Below are 22,939 nucleotides of genomic sequence, written 5' to 3' on the forward strand. Positions count from 1 at the left end.
TCCAAAGAGAGAGTCCGGATAGCAAATGTCCTCCCTGGTGCCTTTAACAACTTTTCGAGCCAATTTCGCTCCAAAAGCTTATTCTTCTAAAAACACCTAAAATAAATAAAATAACCAAATAAGTATAGAATCGAGCACTAACACTATATACAATTGAGATATATTAGACACATAAATGCGTCTATCACATGCAGTAAACAGATTCAGTGAGTCAAACCGTTCATCATTTGGTTGATTCGGCTCATAGATGTGAGCCGAACCTCAACCTGGTTCGCCGAACCATGAAGCAAAAATCCAAACTTTTGATAATTTCGAGCTATAAAAGTGAGATTGAGCATAAGATAGAAGTGTACCTGTGTATTAGAAGCATTGGGTTCCTCATATATGTACTCATCATCTGGATTTGGCTCATAAAAATCATCATCTTGAGTTTGTGTTTGTGTTTGAGTTTGTGTAAAATCATTCTCAAAATCTAAGAAATCAGCCATTTGGGAATCATTGTTGTAGTTGATATGTATTTTCCTAGGTTTTTTATATGAATTATGACCCTCCTCATCCTCCATTGAATCAAGAATTAAAATTTTCTCACTTTCTCCTTCTCTTTCTCTCCTTATTAACCAAAACTTTGATTTTTCTTCCCCCCAAATTTTTTTCATCTAAACAACCTTTATAATTCTGAAAATTATCTTAATTACTAAACAAAATTTTTAATTACTAATCCAGATTACTAACATTAATACACAAAGGGTAGATTTGTCATTAAAAAAAATTGGGTTTACGGGATATCTGATTTTGTTATTTCATAACCTTTTTTGTCTTTATTCAGTATACCTACAAAGATTTCAGTATGCCCAAAATCAGGGTTCTTAATGCTGGAGAAATAAATCATTTTTTATTTTTTATCAAAAAGAAAAAGTAAATCATTTTGCAATGGCCACCTGGTATAACTACAAACTAACAGGTTGAGAGGTTTAACGATCGACACATGACGACAGCCCAACAACTAGGGTAAGTGCTTCCAAATCCAATTCAACCACCACGGAGTCCTAAGTTGTTAACCTTTTTACTACCATATATGTACCACAAATTGACTGTAAAAAGCTGTAAAAAGCGAGTCAGTCAGTGACGCGGTCTATATAAAATCTCCCACTTTAATATTCTGCTGACTTAAAAAAGTAAATAAAATCTATCCGCTTCCCAAAAATAAACTTACCCCACAAAAAGTACTCACCACGTGTGACAATTCACAGTACACAATAAAGAAAACAGCCTCGATTTCCGTCCCCGATTCTCGGAGTTGGGAAACAAAAAAGTTGAAAATCTCAACCCCAATTCCTCGATTCTACTCCTAGTAGTAAATAAATTTAGGAGTAAATTTATATTTTTGATTGATATTTCCGCCCCCTCTTTCCTCCTTTCCTTTTCTGTGTGTTTCTCTTCTCAGAACCGGGAAAAGCCCTTCAGAATATGTGCTTTTTCCGGCTTCCCACAGAATCATCATCATCTGACAGGCAAATCTCTGCTTCAGTAGAAAAACTCCGGCTTGCCCAGAATCATCTGACAGATTAATATTCTCTAAACCCTTTCTAAGGTACAACTATACTTTTTACTTGACAGTTGATTTTTTCTTTTTTGATTTTTGATTTTTTTTTACATGGCTAAATAATGTGATTAATCAGAAATATATTGTGATTCTAATGTTTTAGTTAATGATTGGGTTAATTTTTTGAATTGATTTTGGTGAATTACATATTACATTCTTGATTGTTTGGATTTCTTAAGGTTTTTGGAGAACTGATTGGAGACTGTTGTGAATGTTGTTGTGGAGTTGAATGTACATTTGAAATTAATGTTGGAACTGCTTGCAGGATATGTCTATGTACTAATGCAGTTGGGAATTTGAGTTTTGATAAAGAGATGAGCTCGACGACAACGAAGAAGCGATCCTTGTATAAACCCCAGCATCCAATTGATGTGTCGCGTGAGTATTGGGAAACTTTATGAATTGAATGTGCAAACCCAGTGTTTCCGTGATTCTTGGGTGTGTTTGTATTGCTTTAATGTTGTTATTTGATGAATTAGTGCTGATTGTGTTATTCTTGCAGCTTTCGAGGCGTATTATGGTAGCTCATGGTGGCCAGTGAAGAGCCTGAGTATTAGGAAAGGGGAATTGGATGTGCATTTAGAATCCCCTGATGAGGTGGGTGTCACCGAGAAAATACCGGTGGGTAATTTGCGAATGAGGTCAAGAAGAGCGACGGTATCTGATTGCATGTGTTTTTTGAGGCCTGGTGTAGATATCTGTATATTGTCAAAGGATTCAGGCGAAGAAAAGGTATTACCACGAATCTTACTATTGTTTTTTTTTTGTTTTTCTATTGCAATGCAGTTGTTCAAGCTATTCAGTTTGCAATCCTTAGTTGATCACTTTCGGTATAATTTGGCTGTCTATATCTCTGTGTCCTTCCTTTGTGGTATCTGCGGTGCTTTGTGTTTGTCTATTTTGATTTTAGGTTTGTATTCTACTCCAGTGACCATTTACACGTTTTCTTTCGACCCATTTGCAGGTATGGATTGATGCTAAGGTTAATTCGATTGCGAGGACACCTCATGAATCTGGATGCACCTGCCGGTTTTTCGTTAACTTGTTCAGGAAACGTGTACCATCTGATATGAGATGGTGGACACTTAACAAAGAAATTATGGAAGTAACAATTGATGATATTGCTGTCCTCCAGCAACTTGATGGAAAGCCTTCTGAAGACGAGTATCACAGGTGGTCTTATTTGAAAGATTGTCCTTCCAGAAATGATGCTAAGTTGCTCCGGCTTCAGTTCTCCTGTGACCTTTCGTGGATGCTTGTTGCGTCTACATTGAAAGGCTTCGACTTTAAAATATTGTCAATGCGAAGGAAGATTTTTTATCAATTTCTTGAAGACAATCAAGATATCTGTTCAACTGGCTCTGACAAGGCTTTAAAGTTCGTCAATTTCTACATGGATGATGATGTCTTTAAACCTAATATCCTAACCATTGTGCCAGAGTCTGCTTTGATATCATCTGATCAAGAGAATACCTCCATGGATGACTCCCTTGATGATCAGCTTGAATTGAGGCGGTCCGGTCGAAAGTCTATACAACCCGAACGTTATGTTGGCAATCCATGGTCTTCCAATGTGAAGAGTGCAAAAAGAACAGCTAGAGTAAGAGAAGTCGATGAGGAGCCATGGGAAATGTCTTCTGAGGATAATGACTGGTGGGACGAGCCAATAGTGCGTACAGAAAGAACGCATGATACTATTCCCAATTTGCGTACAGAAAGAAAGCGTGATACTATTCGCAATTTGCGTACAGAAAGAAAGCATGATAGTATTCGCAGTTCAAACTTGCAACTCGTTACGTACGAAGTCAAGACCGGCAGCATGGACCAGCCGACAGTGGGTATAAAAAGAAATCATGAAAATATGCAGGCTTCAAACTTAGAACTCGTTCCATCCCAAATCAATATTGGCGGCATCGACCAGCCAGTAGCTCTGGATATGAAAACAAATGATGATTGTATGCACGGTTCAGATGAGATGGAGTCAAGCACAGAACAGCTAGGTGGAGATGTTATAAGTGTAAAGCGGCCTCGATATGCTGATCCTCCTGTGGTTTACGAAACGTCAAGAGAAAAGAAAGACTTGTGTAAGCAGCAAGTTCAACACTGCGACAGCATTTCAAAACAAAGCAAGGATTATTTTATGTCCCGTATGAACAGGTATAGCAACTTAAATAATTCTGCATCTAATATTGATAGTTCTCAAGCAGAACAAAGGAAGGCTGAGAACAAGGAGGAGGGTGGTCCTTCAGTGAGCAGTAAAAGTTCAAAAGGAGAGAAAGATTTGTGTGAAAAGGTTCAACATTGCGGCAGCATTTCAAAGAAAAGCAAGGAATATTTTGCGTCTTCTTTGACCAAGTTTAGCCACTTAGCTTCAAAATGTGATACTGATAGTTTTGAAGAAGTGCAAAGGAAAGCAAAGTTAGCAAGAAAAAAGAGGGTTTTAGAGTGCTTACTGAAGGAGAAAGTAGTATCACATGAAGCGCCAAAAAGTAAAACGCCTTCTTTTGGATCGAGGACGAGATATACTTATGAACCCGGGGCTTACTACCAAAGGAAATATATGAGTCCCAGTGATTACAGGTCAGAGATACACAGGTGCATGAAGAACATTAACTCAGAGATTGCTAAGAGCCAATCATGTTCAGAACCGCAATGGAAACATGTCAGTGAGGCAATTCCTTCCATGCGATGGAAGGATATATGTAAGGAAAAATCAGAGGATAAGCAGGAAAATGAAAATGAAGAACAAGAAGATCTTGATTCTCTATGGAAAGAGATGGATTTTGCTAATAATTCATTTGACTTTGCTGGAGGAAATCAGGTATATAGCTATATCAGTTTTAATTATTCTGTTATTACTGATTAGTGTATTACGGATGACTTCATAACTAAAAAACGTTGTACTTTAAACTTGCAGGGTAATAATGCTGATTCCTGCGAGGGAAAAGAAAGTGATTGTGATAAAGCCTCGTGTCAACATGAGTATCATTTAGATGAAGAGATTGGGCTTATATGTCTATTATGCAAATCTGTGGTCACCGAAATAAGAGACATGTCGCTACCCTTTGTAAGTGAACTCTCAAGCCGCCTGAATAGTTGGTAATTGCATGTTGTACACTAAATGGCCGATCAATGTGAATCTTTTTAATGCTATCGCGGTTCTGGCTCTCTTAGAATTCTTTTATCTTTTTTCCTTTTTTTTTTGTTGCAACAAACTAGAAGTTGATCCAACTGGTACCTAACAAATCAACTCATCTTCTCCTGTTTTCTATTTGTAGCTGCAAGACAAAGGTTGGTCGAGATGCGAGGCGCAGTGGAAGGTAAAGAACGACATGAAGGGTCCAGATATCAACACAACAAAGTTCGATATTTTCAGAAATCCTGATTCCGCAAGAAACATATCGGTACAAGAACTACGAGAACAAAATGAGAGTGTTTGGGCATTGATACCAGATCTTAGAGATAAGTTAAGAGCTCACCAAAAGAAAGCTTTTGAGTTCCTGTGGAAAAACATTGCTGGTTCGATGATCCCATCAGAAATGGAAGACGCATGCGACTCAGCTGGTGGTTGTGTAATCTCTCATTCTCCGGGAGCTGGGAAAACTTTACTCGTGATTGCATTCCTTGAAAGCTCTTTGAGATTGTTCCCAGGGCAGCGGCCGGTGATCCTTGCTCCAAATACGACTGTGTACACTTGGAAGAAAGAAATGAAGAAATGGAAGGTTCCGATTCCAGTCTACCAAATCCATTCATATCAAAATTACAGGTTGGAATATCAGAGTCTGACTGTGGGGGGGCGCAGAGTGAACCAAGATGTAATGCATGCAGTGGATTGTCTAGACAAATTGCGCAAATGGCATGAACATCCAAGTGTCCTCCTTATGAGTTACCCTTGTTTCCTCTCTTTGATGCGAGAACAGTCAAAGCATGAGTATTGGAGATACATGGGTGGTGTTTTACGTGAGAGTCCGGGGCTTTTAATCCTGGACGAAGGGCACAACCCTAGAAGCTCACATTCAATGTTAAGGAGATTTCTGATGGAGGTGAAAACAGAATTAAGAATTTTGCTTTCAGGAACATTATTTCAGAACAGTTTTGACGAGTACTTCAATACTCTTAGCTTGGCAAGGCCGAGGTTTATTAGTGAGGTGCTAAGGGAATTGGACCCTCTCTATGGAGTTAAAAATCGGAAAGGATATCGGAGGAAGGACACAAAAAGATGCAAGGAGATCCTAGCAAGAAAGTTCTTTGTGGATAAGATTGGTAGGAGAATCCATTCGAAATACGATGAAGATCGAAAAAAAGGTCTAAATAAGCTTAAGCAGCTAACTACGGGTTTCGTAGATGTTTATGAAGGTGATGGATCTGATTGCCTTCCAGGTTTGCAAGCCTACGCTCTATTGTTAAAACCAACTCCGGCTCAAGACAAGGCTATGTTGAAGCTCCTGGAGTATGATTGTGGTACGAGATATTCTCTTGAGTATGAGCTAACAATCACTCTTGTATCTATCCATCCTTGGTTGTTGACAAGCTTAGAGTGTCTGGACAAGTTCTTCAATGATGATGAAAGGAAAGAGCTTGCAGGACAACGACATGACATTACACGAGGTTCAAAGGTGAGATTTGTCGTGAACCTTGTGCAGAAGTGTGTGCACAAGAGAGAGAAAGTGTTAATCTTTTGCCGTAACATTGCTCCAATGAGATACCTTATGGAAATATTCAAGAATATGTTCAATTGGGCAGAAGGGGAGGAAATGTTAATACTGCATGGTGATCAATTAGTATTCCAGCGCACAAGGATGATTGATAAATTTGAAGACCCCGGTGGGAATGCTCAAGTGTTGCTAGCTTCGATTGGTTGTTGTGGTGAAGGCATTAGTTTGACAGCTGCTTCACGAGTTGTTTTGCTGGATTCAGAGTGGAACCCGTCCAAAATAAAACAGGCAGTAGGTCGGGCGTTTAGACAAGGTCAGGAGAAGATAGTTTATGTTTACCAGCTTTTGACATCAGGGACTGTGGAAGAAAAGAAACATAGCAAGACAGCATGGAAAGATTGGGTGTCAAGGATGATATTTGTTGGGAATAATGCGAAAAATTCTTCTCATGCTAAAGCAGAAAATATTGATGACGAAGTTTTGCGAGAGATAGTTGAAGAAGATGAATCCGACTTATTCCATCTGATCATGAAAGATGAAAAGCTGATGGACCGAAAGAAAAATGAAACTACAGCAGTGTTTCATATGAAAGGAACTTTCTGATGACAGATGGTTTTGTCAGGTAATCCACTATTCCAAGGAAAAAGATATTTTCTTGTATCTTTGTTCTTTTAAACAAAATTTGGTCTTGCTTTCGAACATAAATTGGCCCCAAACTAACAGTATGCTATGCTCAAAAGTAGAAAGATAATATTAAATAATATAGCAGCTTGTAATGAGGTATAATCTTCTTTTGGATTTAGGTGCTGAAAGAGGAAGACTTCTCTGCGAGTCAGTTCAAAAGTTGGTTCATATTTAGCATGAAGCTGCGTTGTTGATGGTAATCTCCGAGCCTTTGTGTTGTTCCTTGCTGCCTGTTGTGTTGGTGTTGCTATAGAGAAGAACTAGATTCACTCTACACATTTTGGTTCTTCTTATGGCTGATGCTTAGAAACTGTTAAGATATTCGCCTGTATCTGACTTGTTTCGAAAGAATGTGCATCACGTGTTGAAGAAATCACTAATGTAAAAACGGCTTAGCTTGTAAACCTGTAAGATAGTGGTGTTTTTCGTCTGCCTGACTCATCTGATAGTGTCTGAATAAGATCCATAATGTATGTAACCAGTTTTAGCGGATTGCATCTTCAACTGAGCCATGGGATGTTTAAGCAATTTCTGTGACGTATTTTCAAAATGCTCTGCTACTACCACCACCTGATATATGGCGTGCAGTATAATTTGTAAGCTAAAAACCTTCCATCAGATTGGCTTTGGTTGGGCTGGTAAGTTGGTTTAAGCTAACCCATTGCTAAAAACGATTTTTTGGGGGCCATGGTTTTTTTTGGGGACCATGGTTTTATTTTGGATACAGACATTAGAAGTAAATTTAGGTCACCCTTATCTAGATATTTATATTAATATCTAAATTACCTTCCTGATTAATTTTGGGTGATGATTAGTTAGTGTTAATAGTAGTTAGTGAAATGATCAGTGAGATGATTAAGTTAAAGATAATTAGTGAGATTAAAAAATCAGATGGTTTTTTTTTAAAGAAGTAGAATTATCGAGAGAGTAAAGTTAGAGAAGATGAAGAAGGAAAACATGAAAAACGATGGATTTTACCAACCACATCTGGAGGAAGGGTATTTGGGTACCCAGGTATGCTTCAAACTTAGATAATGTTGGTTGAATTGTTCCAAACTTTCAAAAAAAAATAAATTTTTTTATGTAGATTTGGGCCAGTTCGGTTATCATATGTCAAGAACATGTAACCGAACACACCTGAAAGTGTAGTTCGGTTACGTTTTCCAAACACGCAGGTTACCGAACTCGCTCGTTAATGGAGGTTTTGGTCGTACAGTGTAATGTTCGGTTACCTAGAATAAAATGGTAGGTAACCAGAACTTTGAACATAACAATTTATTTGGGTACATCTTGTGTGTTCGGTTAGTTCGCAAACTTCAACGCCACCAAGTTCCCAATCGAATTGCAGGTTAAAAGTAACCTAGTGTTAGAAGTTCGGTTGGTTCGCAAACTTCAACATATTTTGCAAATCAACCGAACTGGGCTTATATATGCATATATGCAATTAGGAAAACGTTCGGTTACTACGAAATTTATTTCTTGGCGAATTAGGTAGAGTTCGGTTACGAATTTTCAAAGGTAGAGTTCGGTTACAAAGAAAACTTAACATTTTTGCGAACGAACCGAACTTGTGGACTTCTCATTATTTTCGTAAACTAAAGTTCGGTGATATCCTTATTTTGCGAAGGAACCGAACTTATGGACTTGTGTTGTTCTAATAAAAGGAGTTCGGTTAAAAGTATTTTTTTGTGAATCAACCGAACTCTGAGTTCGGTTAAGAAAAAATTAATTCATGATAACCGTACTTTTCTCTGAAAAAACCCTCCATTAAACCTCTCTGCAACTTCCATTTTCAACTCATTTTAATGATTACTTCTCATTTATTCAACCAAAAACGAATGACAAGTAATGGGTTTGTGGGAATATCTTTGTTAATGTTTTAAATTAAGCTATATATATATAGTGGTGGTGGTAATCGGTGGTTGGTGGTGGTGATAATCGGAGATGGTGGTGGTGGTAATCGGCGGTTGTGGGCGGTGGTTGGTGGTGGTGATAATTGGAGGAAGTGGTGGTGGTAATCGGCGGTGGTGGACGGTGGTGGTGGTGGTAATCAGTGGTTGGTGGTGGTAATAATCGGAGGTGGTGGTGGTGGTAATCAGCGATGGTGGGAGGTGGTGATGGGAGGAGGTGGTGGTTATATATATAGGTGGTTATTGGGTTGGTTTTAAATTAAATTAGGTTAAGGATAGGTTAGTCATTTCAATGCTTTATGACACCCCTTATAACTATAGGGAAGGTGACCTAATAAAATCATGGTCCCCTCAATAAAAAACCATGGTCGCCAGAAAATCGTTCATTGCTGATGTACAGCTGATCTCTACAACGGTGGTTCCTACATCCGTTTCTTAACGGGCCGATTGATGAGATCTTATGATACGTTTTCGAAAAACCCATTAAGGGTGAAGAATATTTTTGATGTGGTACTGTACTGTGCACCTAATTACCTACTACTGTTTGATCACTTCAATGATGACCGTTGGTTGAACTAAAGGGCCAACATCGTGCACCACCACCCCTTGATGAAACTAAAATTGATGCCCACAATTCAACGTGAGTGAGGAAAACCCAAAACAACAGGTAATGAATATTGACTGGTCCGAGAGGATGATGAATGTTTTTCTTCTAAAATATCACTACCGCAGGTTAATGAATGCATCCAGTTGCCGATTTCACGGCAGTAGCTGTGATATGAAACAAATATATAGGTAAAGTTTTTGAGTGATTGCTGACAGTTTGGAATTTATTAGCATCAAATTATTTTTTTGACCAACAAAGAAAATTATGCTTTCGAAGAAAAATCAAAAGAATTCGGTGATAACTAGTTTCGAATTCAAATTAATGGTATCATCACCCAATTATAGTACATTTTTCTTTCTTTTTGATCAGTAAATAATTTGGTGATAGCTAGTTTCGAATTCAAATTACTGGCGGATCATCACCCAATTGTAGTATTGTACTACAGTGGCGCCTGCCCTGCCTTTGTCATTCACTAGTGAGAGGGGGTACTCCCCACCCTAATTACCAAGCTTAGCGAACCAAACCAAGTCCATGTATTGTAATTTGGTGGCTCTACAATCATCAGAATAGCCAGCCACACTCAGAGGACCCACTAGAATATACTATCAGCACCAATTAGAACAACGATATGGACCCCCAGCACGAAAATCGAGAAAAGAAAGAAAAATAAATTAAACACTTGGCTGACATGTTGTGAACTGAAAGCAAAAGAAGAGAAGAAGAAGATAAGAAAAACCTTCCTCCTCCTCCTTTCTCTAAAACTCCTCTGTTCCAGAAACAGAGAGAGGGAGGGAGAAATGGGTATTCTGTCGTTGAGTTCATCATCTTTGTATCGCCCACAACAAACATATTCTCAGCTTCAAAGAAATCAACAACTCACAGCTGAAACTTCTTTACAGAATAAAGGAATAAGAGGAGGAGGAGGATTGAAACCCATTGTTGTTACTGGAAATCCACCTACCTTTGTATCAGCTCCCGGCCGTAGAATCATTGCTGGTAACATCTCTCAACAAAAACCCATTTAAGCTTATCTAGTTTTATGATTGCTTTGTGTTTATATTGTGAAATTAGTGATAGCTCATTGGGTTTTATAGTGTAGAATTAGAATTGGGTTTTATTTTCTGATTGCTTTGGTGTGATTTAATGTAGTTGGAGACTTGCATGGTGATATGTCACAAACTAGAAGTGCACTTGAGATGGCTGGTGTTTTGAGTTCAGACGGTCGGAATACATGGACCGGAGGAGAGACGGTAACTAATGGTCCTTGTATCATGTCTGTTTGTTGTTTGGCTAATTTACTCAGAGATAAGAAATGTGATTCTTGTGCTTGATTTTTATGAATGATGACAATTAAGATATGTGTTCTGTGTAATGTGTATAGGTATTGGTTCAACTAGGAGATATACTTGATAGAGGAGAGGATGAAATTGCGATTTTAGCGTTGTTGCGATCACTTCATATTCAAGCAAAAGCTAATGGTGGAGCTGTCTTTCAGGTTTCAATTGAAACTAATTCATTTGTAGAATTCATTGCGTTTTAGTGTACCTTTTCTTTCATTTGGTTTGGTTTGGTTTTTGTTGTTTATGTAGGTGAATGGAAATCATGAAACCATGAATGTAGAAGGCGATTTCAGATATGTTGATCAAGGAGGTTTTGAAGAATGTGTTGATTTCTTACACCACTTGGAGAATTACGGGGATAATTGGGATGAGGCTTTTGTTGATTGGGTTAGTGTCTCTGAACAATGGAAACAAGATCGTAAGATGAATGAGAGTTATTGGGGACCATGGAATATATTGCAGGTATTCGTGTACTTCCTTTTGTTGGATTCATGACTTCTTCATTGTATGCCTTGTGGATGTGGAACCGTTAAGGTGCATTTTAGAGTCCCACTAAATCAATTTTTGCTTGGAAATATTGTTTGTGTCTGGAAATAGGTTTAGGCATGTTTAGATCGACAAGGAGTAAGAAGAAATTCTTAGGGATGCCATAGTTCTTTCGAATAATTTGTCTCATTAACTATTGTCTTAGGACAGAAGCAAAAGGGGGTCATTGCAAGATCTACGCTTCTAAGACCAGGAGGTCTATTATCACGTGAGTTGTCACGTCATCCTGTTGCCCTTAAAGTCGATGATTGGGTCTTTTGTCATGGTGGCCTTCTTCCTCATCACGGTATGGACATGTTAGTTCATTTTTCCCTTTGCCTGCGCAATAATTTTACCAAACTATCTTTCTCCAAACACTCGATAATTAAGCTTTATTGGTCTTTCCCAGTTGCATATGGCGTGGAGAAGATGAATAATAAAGTATCTCGCTGGATGCGAGGTCCCGATGAGAATGGTGATGATGATCCTGAACTCCCTTTCATAGCCACACGAGGCTATGATAGTGTTGTTTGGAACCGGTTGTACTCCGGACACACCGGTGACATGGAGGATTATCAAGCGCGCCAGGCAAGTTACTTTGGATTTTCGCTGTTACATATATCCCTTCATGGCATATGGTTGTCAGTTACCACGACTATATGGTGACTTCACTATGAAGTATTAAATTTGATGAATTCGGACTGTGTCGACATATCAAAACCTGTTCGTATGGGTTTGAACTAGTGTATGAGTTGATGTCCAAATTTACCAAGTTTTTGATGTTTCTATACTTGTACTATTTTATAAATCTTAGCTTCCTAAACCAAATGTATTATCTTAAATCAGATATATTCGATTCTGCAAGAGACACTGCGAGCATTAGGTGGTAAAGCAATGGTGGTGGGACACACTCCTCAAACTGAAGGCATAAATTGGTACTTCCTAATTCTTGTTTATGGAGCTTTTGCCCGGACAAGATACTGATAGAGTTCAATTATCACATTCTGTATGTTGATTGGCAAAACTGTGTTCTGTCTCTTGAACTGCAGTAAATATGGTTGTAGTATATGGCGTGTGGATGTTGGAATGTCCAGCGGAGTCCTTAATTCAAGACCAGAGGTAAACTATTTGTTTCGGCATCCTGCTTATATAACATAAAGGTTTCACATGGCTGCTTTTCTTTGATTCTGGCATAGATATGGCACCTAATTTAGTACATGCCTACAATAGTCACGGTGTTTGACCTCAATTGCATCAAATATCCCCAGATTTTCTCTGTTTCTGTTATATATCTCCAAACCCTGCTATACTTTCCTATGCCTGTCAGCTAAAGTAGTTGTAAGATAGGAAGTTCTAAACTTCGAACTTTTGTTGATCAGGTTCTAGAAATAATAGACAATGAAGCAAGGGTAATAAGGAGCAGAACGGACATGTTAAGTGAATTGCAGATTGTTGACTACACATGAAGATTGCAAATGATTTACAAGGTAACACATATGTGCCTGAAGAAAAACTCCTAATTTTCTGTTTAATGCTTCCAGATTCTAGACCTCATCCTCACCTTAGCAGATGAATTGAAGTGCATGACTTTCTATACCATTGAGCTTAATAGCTAAATCTGATAAATTTGTCAGGAACTGGGGTTTCGACTCGAACAAAGAACTATTTATTTTCCTGTGCATACAAAGTGGTTGATACACTCAACTGGTGTACCCCTTTTACGGAAGTTAGATCAGGCAAATTCGTCTCTTCAGAAAGAAAACGAGGTAGTAGAAAAAGAACACTATAAGTATGATTTGCACTTATCTGTTACTTTCATCTTACTGGAGACACCAACGACATGCAACTCTAAGAAGATGGGTGTGATGAATTGGCAGTGTAGTCTGTCGAAGTGCATAATTACATATGTTATATTGCCGTCCAATACTTGTATACATGTAACTACTCTTTATACAGGTCACTCATTCAACTAAACACAGAAGTGCCGTAAATCATATATTGTATATCAAAATTCATAGTATAACCACAAACAAATCGTTTTCTTGTTACTGTAGTAGTGATAATTCAGTGAAGTTGTATTCAGGGACCGGGTTAGCCAGCCGAAAGTGATTGTTATTTAGTTTAATAAAATTGAATCGAAAGTGATACTGGAACCACCAAAAGACAGTCGGGCCAAAAGGTCTTGTAACTGTTGAGTGTTCGCTCTCCTAACACTGTTACTGTTCTGTCACACCAAACTGTCAATTAGGAGTTGATAAACTTGTTGAATGGTTTAATAACAGTTCTAAACTCCATCACAATCAAAGAACACCATTTGGTGATGCGTAACTGTTCCGGATTCTTTAGGGAACGGCTTAAGCTGTTTGCCACAGGATTCCGACTTGCCATCCGTCAGTTTAGTGACGTTGAATAATCAAAAAATTGTTCTGCATCGACAATGTGGCTGTAGTTTAGTGGTAAGAATTCCACGTTGTGGCCGTGGAGACCTGGGCTCGAATCCCAGCAGCCACAGTATATATTTTGTTTTTGCATAATACTTTGACCAGATTTTTTTAACTTTCTTAACTTTTGAATGCAGACTTGGACCAAAGGTCTAGTCAGGTAAAGACAAGTAGATCCATTAACTCATTGCCACCATTTCCTAATTTACTTGAAAATTTGATTTTATCCATTACACCTCATACAAGTTATTACCTTCTTATCTTTACAGGAGAGGATAGGAGCTTCTCCAAAGTTTCCCAGAGTGTGAAACTGATCACACATCTATATGTCAAGTCAGTTCTTTCTCTGTGTCAGTAGTTTTTACTCACCAAACTTTAAACCTTGTTTGGGGGCCCTTGCCCTACTAGCTAGCAAGCTAGTTTCTTCTGAGCAACTTCATGAGAAAGCAGCATGCAGGCACTTTCTTTTATCACAACAACCACCAAATCTCTTCATCACATGCCCAAGTGACTCTGAATACTCTGACAATGTAAATAAATACAGCCAATGGGACGGTCCTTCCTTACTGTACTTCAACTTGCCAAATATAGATGAGATCGGTAGATGGATAAAATGATAACTTTAGGGTCAAATCTGAGCGTCTTTTCTCTTCTTCATTTTGTTTCTATTGGCCTATGTGCAATTGTTCACATTTTGACGGCTTCAACCTGTCTATCTATACAATACGGGGAAATTAGGCTCAGGCCCAACCCATGGATAACCCATAATATGAGGTCCTTAATTAAAAAAAATTTAAATCTAGGTCCCGAGTTTTTAAAAGACATTGATACCCTTATGCATATTGTCAAGCCCATATTTAAATAAAATTTAAATCTAGGCCCAAAATTATTAAATCTAGGCCCGAAATTATTAAAATACAGTGCGAAGGTGTAAACAGAAGTTACACATGCATATGGCATGTGTAACCAGAAGTTACACATCCTTATGATATGTGTAATGCAAAGTTACACTTGTATATATATGCAAATAAATAGACATCAAAAAAAAAAAAAAGTTATTACTTTAATATTCATTTACAATAATTTCTTAGCATGTGTAACTAGAAGTTACACACGCATCTGTTTAGTGTAATTGAGAGTTACATATGTGTCTATCTAGTGTAACTGAGAGTTACACATGCATCTGACTTGTGTATTCAGCGTCAACCCCAGTTCCAGCGAGACCATTACCATGTTTAAGCAATTAGCTTTTATGAAGTTATCTAAAACCTGAAATATAACAAGCATTATACGATTAAAATGAACAGTACATAAAACAATGTATATTTCAGTTTCACAAGCATCTGACTAGTGTAGCTAGCGGTTACACATGCATCTGAATTGTGTAACTGAGAGTTACACATGCATATAACATGTGTAACTAGGAGATACACATTCATCTGGCTAGTGTAGCTAGCAGTTACACATGCATATGACTAGTGTAACTAGGAGTTACACATACATATTGATATGTGTACCCAAAATCAGTATGTGTAAGTAAAAGTTACACATCTAATTAACATGTGTAAGTAAAAGTTACACATCTAATTAACATGTGTAACTTGCAGATACACATGCATCTGAATTATGTAACTAGGAGTTACACATGCACCTGACTTAGATATGTCAACATAAAATCAGCAAATCCATCTCTAAATGAATAACACTAGCAAACCCCAAAATGAAAAAGGGCCTCAAATCTTATCATAATTTGTCACCCGCAGTCCAAAATGCAATCATTTACATTATTAGTTACTGAGAACAAAATGTTTCTCTTCATAATAATCCACAATAGGAAATACTAAAAGAATATCACGCAACTCTAGATGGTTAAAAATGAGTTTAGGATCTAATGGTTGCTAATACTATTGTCAAGAATCCATGTGCAATGCGTATCTGTAACTGTAAGGTGCACATCCCAAATATAAAAAAAAAATGTGAACCAAGCAACCACAGCTAGAGTCCAATCTTAATAACATGACCTTTTTGTTAACAGTAAAGGAAAAAAACAAGTGCTATCAAGATGGTTATAGCCCACCTACAAAATCCAGTACTTTGAATTTGAATGTTCGAGTGATGACCCTTTTTTCTTATAAGACATATACAAAAATAGCTAATTATTTTCCTAATGCTAGCACAACATTTTAAGCTTGCTACCAGTAAAAAGATTCTTTGATACTAACAGCCACAGGTAGTAATTTAATTTTAGGATGCATGTTCAGTGGACATAAGGTAAAACCGACACCACAAGCCTAAACGTCTTGCATTTTAAATTATTTTCCTAATAATCCACACGCATCTACTACTCAAGGGAACTTAGTCATGTGGCTCGGTATCACTCGTGGTTAAAACCACGGTTGCCATTCTCGAACCCTCTATTATTTTAATAAACTCCCCAAGCGATAAATACGTTTCCCAAAAACATAAATAGTCTCTGCCTGGGAATATCCGTGCAACCACAATTTCCTGAACCAAAGCAGCAGCATCAGTTATCCTTTAATTTACTCCCAACCTCGAGAGAAATCATGGACAATCAAACTCTGCTTTCATCAGCCGAAGAAGTTAGAAATTGGGATGAATTGCCTCCTGATATTCTGTCTCATATATTTCTGAAATTAGGGGCTATTGATATCTTATTTAATGCGCAGTCAGTCTGTTCAGCATGGCCAGAAGTTTCCAAAGAGCCTTCGCTGTTTCGTTCTATATAAATTTCTTTAGATATGCAGAATAGGTGGAGACATGCGGGTTTATTTGAAGATCGCCTGTACCAGTTGGAAAAACTGGCAAAAGAATCAGCAGATAAGAGCTGTGGCCAGTTGGTTAAGTTTTCTATGGAGCATTTTAAAATGCAATAGGAAAATAGAGTACTAGATCAGTGAAGTAACCTATTGATCTATTAATCCCAATGAAAAGCAAAATGAGAAAGAAAAAAACTAGCAAAGCGAATAAAGTGATTCTTACAATTTTTGGGCATTCGTAACCAATACCAGCAGCCTCTATCTTCAGTCGTCGTTTCTTGTCTCGCTTCATGATTCCCTCCACCAATTTTCTATGTTCTTCCAATGTTCTTTCCTGTACACAAATTATGATAAAGCGTTAAGAGTGACATGAAAATACAGTGTGAAGTCTGCTTTGGTGGTGTTAAGCTTCGTTGGATACTAGTACTTGCTGTCAACAATGTGTAGTTCAAAATTACAATACCTTGTTATGGTGGTTGCGTTCAATTTGAGTCCAGTTCAACGGCTTGTATTCTGGATTACACCATACCATCTATAAAAGAATACCACAAGATTAGCAGGCTTTCCAGTAACTCAAGAACATTATTGGTTCAACCCAAAGAAGGGCCTTGCTAATATAAGAATCGACAGATCATGATAATGCTGAAAGTCATACTAAGACTCTTGCTTGGGAATAACACTTATGGGGTAACCAGATATGGCATGGGCGTGGTCATAAAGACAGGCAAACAAAGTTGTGTGTGACAATACAATAACACATTTCAACATTGCAAGACAACAACAACAACAACCGAATTCCAAGCTTTTTCTCTCATTTTCACCAATAAGATAGTTTCACATGCATTGGTAGTATTAAGATGTCTAACGACACAGGACCCAGGTCATGGGTTGAGCTCTCAATGTTGTAAACACTTCATCTAAGTATAACCAGTTGTCCTTATTTCTCAATCTCAATACAGAGGAAAAAATTCCAAGTAAATGACAAACAAAAGTAGTTCTCATATGTTAGCATATTAAAGGTCTAATCCAAGTGTCTTACAAACAGCCAGCATTCGAAACTGGGTATGCTGAAAACGAAGATGGACAGATTCCTATAATATCCGTTATGCGCGCAAATAATAGTATCAAGAACGAATATCTCAAAACAAAATAAGGATCCAGACCTCATAGGTCATGACTCTTAATGCACAAGGTAAAAGCTTCATACCCAGCACAACATCTTGTTTTACAGCCAATACCAAATAAATCGGAAGAATTGCTTACAGTTTAGGATGAAGTTTCTCTGTTGGAATAATATGAACTTGCAACAAGTGCTCAAAGAGCAGATAATTATGCATACAGTCTGCAACAATCTTCGCCACCTACATTTGGCAACAATTACATTCAGTTCCAACAATACAAACTTGAACAAGTTATAAATGGAAGCGAAACACATCAAGTACAAGCACAAACCTCAGGAAATCAATCTTCTCTTCTTTGCATCCACCAACTGTAACAATTCTTCAAGGCTTCTACTCAACACCAAATCCAAGATCAAAACCTTAGTGTCATTCCATCCATATTTTATTTGTTCTTCAATGTATCTCCAAATTCCATTACAACTCTAGTAACATCAGTAACGACACCATCTTCTTTTCTTGATTTCAAAATCAATAAAGACCAAATCGAACCCTAACTTGCATGTACACATCAACTCCAAACAGATTCAAATTGAATTACGACCTATCCAAGCTTCACCCGCAGATGAATAATCAAAACCATTCTCATCAACATCAACAGATAGATTGAAACTAGATATAAATACATACAACGAATTTAACGAAGAACAGATCCGAGAATTTGTTCAAATTTTTTCAAAAAGTTTACATTAAAACAACCAAAGTAAGCGGATAATTGTAAATCTAAGCTCTGATTTCGATTCATATAAGTAAATTGAGAAGCATCTAAAGATTTAGGTTTCTAAAACCCTAATATACTTTTCTGAAGAAAAAAATTCTGACTTAAATCAACTAAAAATTCTCAATTGAAGCATCATCACAAAGAGAAGGATACTTACCTGTATACTTAGCTTGTTGATGAATTCGTGTTGAAGCTGCAGATCAGTTATTGAAACTGTTTCTTGGATTTATGTTTTCAACTGCAATTGATGCTCCTCCTTCTTTTGGTGGTGGATTTATGATCTCTATCGTCTTCATCGATTACAACACTTGTTCAAACTCTTGGATCTTTCCAATTTCAGAGAACAAACCAAGAACAAAGAGGTTACAACAACAACGGCGTTTTTATCGAAATTAATCGATTCAAACCTAAATTTAATCAAACTGGAAATCACGAAATTAATCGATTACATCAATCGATTGTCTCTGCTCAAAATCAATTTAGAACCCTAAAATGTGTTTCTGAAAGAACTGGAGAGAGAGAAAAAAAATCAGAAATGAAGAGCTTGAGAGAGAGCGAACGAAGAAGAGAGAGAAATGGAATAAAGAAATGAAAATATCTTATGATATTTCTCTTGTATATATACTAAAGGGTAATATTGTCATTATCAAAATCTGTAATAATTAATTATGGGTCAGATCTGAAGAAAAATTGATATTTTGGGCCTAGCAATATCATTTTCCTAAAGTATGGAGTTGACAGTGAATGATCCATTTAATGGGGCTTCTATATATTGAACCCATATAGTAGGGGGTTCTAGTATTTTTCACATACAATAATAATAAGTAATAAGATGAAAGAAGCTAGGGTCCCCTTTGTTACAATTATATGGTTTCAAAATTTAGCGTCACTGATCACGTATGTTGGATTAACTTCAACATAGAAGTCACTAACAAGCTGGTTAGGACAAGATTAGGAAATTGATGTAAATCTAGTTCCAAGAAAAGGAAAGACATGTAGTAAGGTAATAGGACTAGGAAAAGGAATTCATAATTCTATATATATATGATCACCAAAGTTGTGGTTGATCATATGAGCAAGATTAGAGCTTGTGTTTAGTTTTGAGAGATTTTCTAAATATCAATAAAGAGAGTTATCTTTATATAAGCTAAGTTTCATCTTGCAGTTGCCATTAATTGGTATCAGAGCTTGTTTCTGAGCCATGGAAAACGAAACCACCATTGTGGGTGTAAAACAGTTCACGCCACCATCAATACAAGTTCCAATCCTCAACGCCACAAACTACACAGTATGGGCCACGAGAATGAAGGTACTGATGAATATCTACAAAGTTTTGGAAACAATTGATCCTGGTACATTGGACCCAGACAAAAACAATGTTGCCATTAGATTACTCTTTCAAGCAATACCAGAATGTCTTGTTCTACAAGTTGGTGAACAGGAAACTTCAAAGAAAATTTGGGATGCAATAAAGGCACGTAATCTCGGAGCTGATCGAGTTAAAGAAGCCCGTATGCAAACCTTAATGTCTGAATTTGAAAGAGTGAAGATGAAAGACACTGATACTATTGATAGCTTTGCAGGAAGGCTATCCGAGATAGCCTCAAAAGCTGCGTCACTTGGACAATCCATTGATGAAGATAAACTGGTAAAGAAGTTTCTCAATAGTTTACCAAGATCCAAGTATATTCATATCATAGCTTCTCTCGAACAAGTCTTAGATTTAAAGAAGACTAGCTATGAAGATATAATTGGAAGATTGAAAGCATATGAAGAAAGAATCCTTGATGAAGAAAACAATGGAGAAACTCAAGGAAAACTCTTGTACACAAACTCTTACCAACAAAACTCTGCGACAAGAGGAAGAGGTCGTGAAAGAGGTGGTAAAGGAAACATAGGCCGAGGAAGGGGAGGAAGGTTTAACTCACAAGATAGAACAACAAGTCAGAATGATCAAAACCAAGGGAAAGAAAAGAAGGATAGATCAAACATTATTTGTTACAGATGTGATAAACCAGGATACTTCTCCTCTGTATGCCCTGAAAGAATACAAAAGATGGAAGAAACAAACAAGAATGAAACAAGGGAAGCAGATACAGCTCTTTTCATGCACGAAGTTGTATTCTTAAACGAAGGGAACCTAATATCAAAGGATGGAGAAGAAGGAATCTGGTATTTAGATAATGGAGCAAGCAATCACATGACTGGTAAGAGACACTACTTTTCTGAACTCAATGAGAAAATCAAAGGACAAGTGAAGTTTGGTGATGGATCCTCTGTAGAAATTGAAGGGAAAGGATCAATTCTATTTCAGAGAAAGACCGGAAAACAGAAGCTTGTCACAAACATCTACTTCATCCCAAACTTACAAAGCAACATTCTAAGTTTCGGACAAGCTACAGAAGTTGGATATGATGTTAGAATGCGACAAGATTATCTAACAGTTCATGACCCAAGTGGAAGACTTTTAGTTAGAGTCTCACGCTCACAGAATAGACTCTACAAGATAAGTCTCATGATTGGAAGGCCATTGTGTCTGAATATGAGACTGGAAGATCAGACATGGAAGTGGCACGCAAGGTTAGGACACATAAGCTTTAGAACTTTAAAGGCAATGTCTCAGAACAAGATGGTTCGAGAGCTACCACAGATAAACGATGAATCAAGGATCTTTGAATCATGTTTAGTTGAGAAACAAACGCGTCAAGGTTTTCCAAAAGCAACAACATTCAGAGTGGTAGTAAGTCGCAACGTGGTGTTTGATGAGACAACACATTGGAACTGGAAAGAAACTAATGATGGACCAAGTAGGGATCCAGGAATGTTTCACATGAGATGGGGTCAAGTAATTGATGAAGGCGAAGGACCCATAATCATCAATACCAATGGAAACAATGATGTTAATCAAGAAGAAGAAGAAGAAGAAGAAGAAGAAGAGGAGATCGATGAAATAACTCAACCCATTCCACTGCGAAAATCAACAAGACAGATACAAAAGCCACAGTATCTGGAGGATTATGTTCTTCAAGCTGCAGAAGAATGTGAGATTATGCTACTTTCTGTTAATGATGAACCAAGGAATTTTCAGGAAGCAAAGGTCTCGACTAAATGGACACAAGCATGTAGAGAAGAAATTATCTCAATCAACAGAAACAAGACTTGGTTTCTAGTTGATAATCCAGGTGGGGTAAAAGTGATTGGTCTTAAGTGGATTTTAAAAATAAAACGGAATGCTGATGGTACTGTCAACAAATATAAGGCAAGACTTGTAGTTAAGGGATACGTTCAAGAATCAGGCATAGACTTTGATGAAGTTTTCGTACCAGTAGCTAGACTAGAGACAATTCGTCTCTTAATAGCAGAAGCAGCATCAAACTCATGGGAAATTCACCACTTAGACGTTAAGACAACATTCTTACATAGTGAATTGTGAGAAGATGTGTATGTTGAACAACCAGAAGGTTTTGAAGTAAAAGGACAAGAGCATAAGGTTTATAAGTTATCAAAAGCTCTATATGTTCTAAGACAAGCTCCTCGAGCCTGGAATACAAAGTTAGATCAAATATTAAGAGAAATCAGATTTGTCAAGTGCTCTAAAGAAACATCAGTATACAGAAGAGAAGAAAAGGGAACGCTTATTGTGATTGCAGTCTATGTAGATGATCTATTTTTGACTGGCAACTCTCTTAAGGTGATCAATGAGTTCAAGAGAGAAATGTCATCAAAGTTTGAGATGTCAGACCTCGGAAAACTCACTTATTACCTTGGCATAAAAGTCCATCAAGGAGTAGATGGGATTCAGATTAAACAAGAAGCTTATGCAAGGAGAATTCTGAAAGAAGCAGGACTTGAAACTTGTAATCCAACTAAGATACCAATGGAGTTTGGACTTAAAGTTTCAAAGGCACAAGAAGAAGCTGAGATTGATCCAACGAGTTATAGAAGAAATGTTGGATTCCTAAGATACTTATTACACACAAGACCATATTTGGCTTTCTCTGTGGGAGTAGCTAGTCGTTATATGCAGAGTCCACGCAAGTCTCATGATGAAGTAATAAAGCAGATATTGAGATATCTAAGAGGAACAATCAGTTGTGGATTGAAGTATGGTCGAGGAGGATCAAAAGGAATTGTTGGGTATAGCGACATCAGTCATAATATTGACCAAGATGATGGAAAAGGTACAACTGGTCATATATTTTTTCTAGGAGAAACACCTATTACATGGTGTTCACAGAAGCAAGACACTGTAGCCCTCTCATCCTGTGAAGCTGAGTTCATGGACGCAACAGAAGCAGCTAAACAATCAATATGGCTTCAAGAACTGTTGGGTGAAATCAAAGGAAGAGAACCTGAAAAAGTTCTCATCAAGATTGATAATAAGTCTGCAATTGCACTCACCAAAAATCCAATGTTTCATGGGAAGACGAAACACATTCACAAAAGGTATCATTTCATACGAGAATGCATCGAGAAGGAGGTCATTAACGTAGAACAC

At 37.5% G+C, this 22,939-nt stretch overlaps 2 protein-coding genes and 1 non-coding gene across 3 annotated transcripts; all 3 read left to right on the forward strand.

The window, feature by feature from the left end:
• Positions 1-1,452: 1,452 nt before the first annotated feature.
• Positions 1,453-7,450, forward strand: LOC113340652 (SNF2 domain-containing protein CLASSY 1-like). The gene is made up of 7 exons (XM_026585773.1): positions 1,453-1,591; positions 1,869-1,981; positions 2,106-2,335; positions 2,568-4,424; positions 4,521-4,670; positions 4,882-6,880; positions 7,062-7,450. Exons 2-6 carry the CDS (start codon positions 1,918-1,920, stop codon positions 6,859-6,861), a joined length of 4,281 nt encoding a protein of 1,426 aa, XP_026441558.1. The 5' UTR covers positions 1,453-1,591; positions 1,869-1,917; the 3' UTR covers positions 6,862-6,880; positions 7,062-7,450.
• Positions 7,451-10,153: 2,703 nt separating this feature from the next.
• Positions 10,154-13,406, forward strand: LOC113340651 (shewanella-like protein phosphatase 1). Its single transcript, XM_026585772.1, has 10 exons — positions 10,154-10,455; positions 10,609-10,709; positions 10,841-10,954; positions 11,049-11,261; positions 11,496-11,631; positions 11,734-11,912; positions 12,171-12,259; positions 12,374-12,443; positions 12,704-12,811; positions 12,959-13,406. Exons 1-9 carry the CDS (start codon positions 10,257-10,259, stop codon positions 12,788-12,790), a joined length of 1,188 nt encoding a protein of 395 aa, XP_026441557.1. The 5' UTR covers positions 10,154-10,256; the 3' UTR covers positions 12,791-12,811; positions 12,959-13,406.
• Positions 13,407-13,763: 357 nt separating this feature from the next.
• On the forward strand, positions 13,764-13,835 carry TRNAH-GUG. The gene has a single exon. It is a non-coding gene; the product is annotated as a tRNA-His (tRNA).
• Positions 13,836-22,939: the final 9,104 nt, after the last annotated feature.

Source organism: Papaver somniferum, unplaced genomic scaffold, assembly GCF_003573695.1.
Source record: "Papaver somniferum cultivar HN1 unplaced genomic scaffold, ASM357369v1 unplaced-scaffold_22, whole genome shotgun sequence".
Classification (NCBI taxonomy): domain Eukaryota; kingdom Viridiplantae; phylum Streptophyta; class Magnoliopsida; order Ranunculales; family Papaveraceae; genus Papaver; species Papaver somniferum.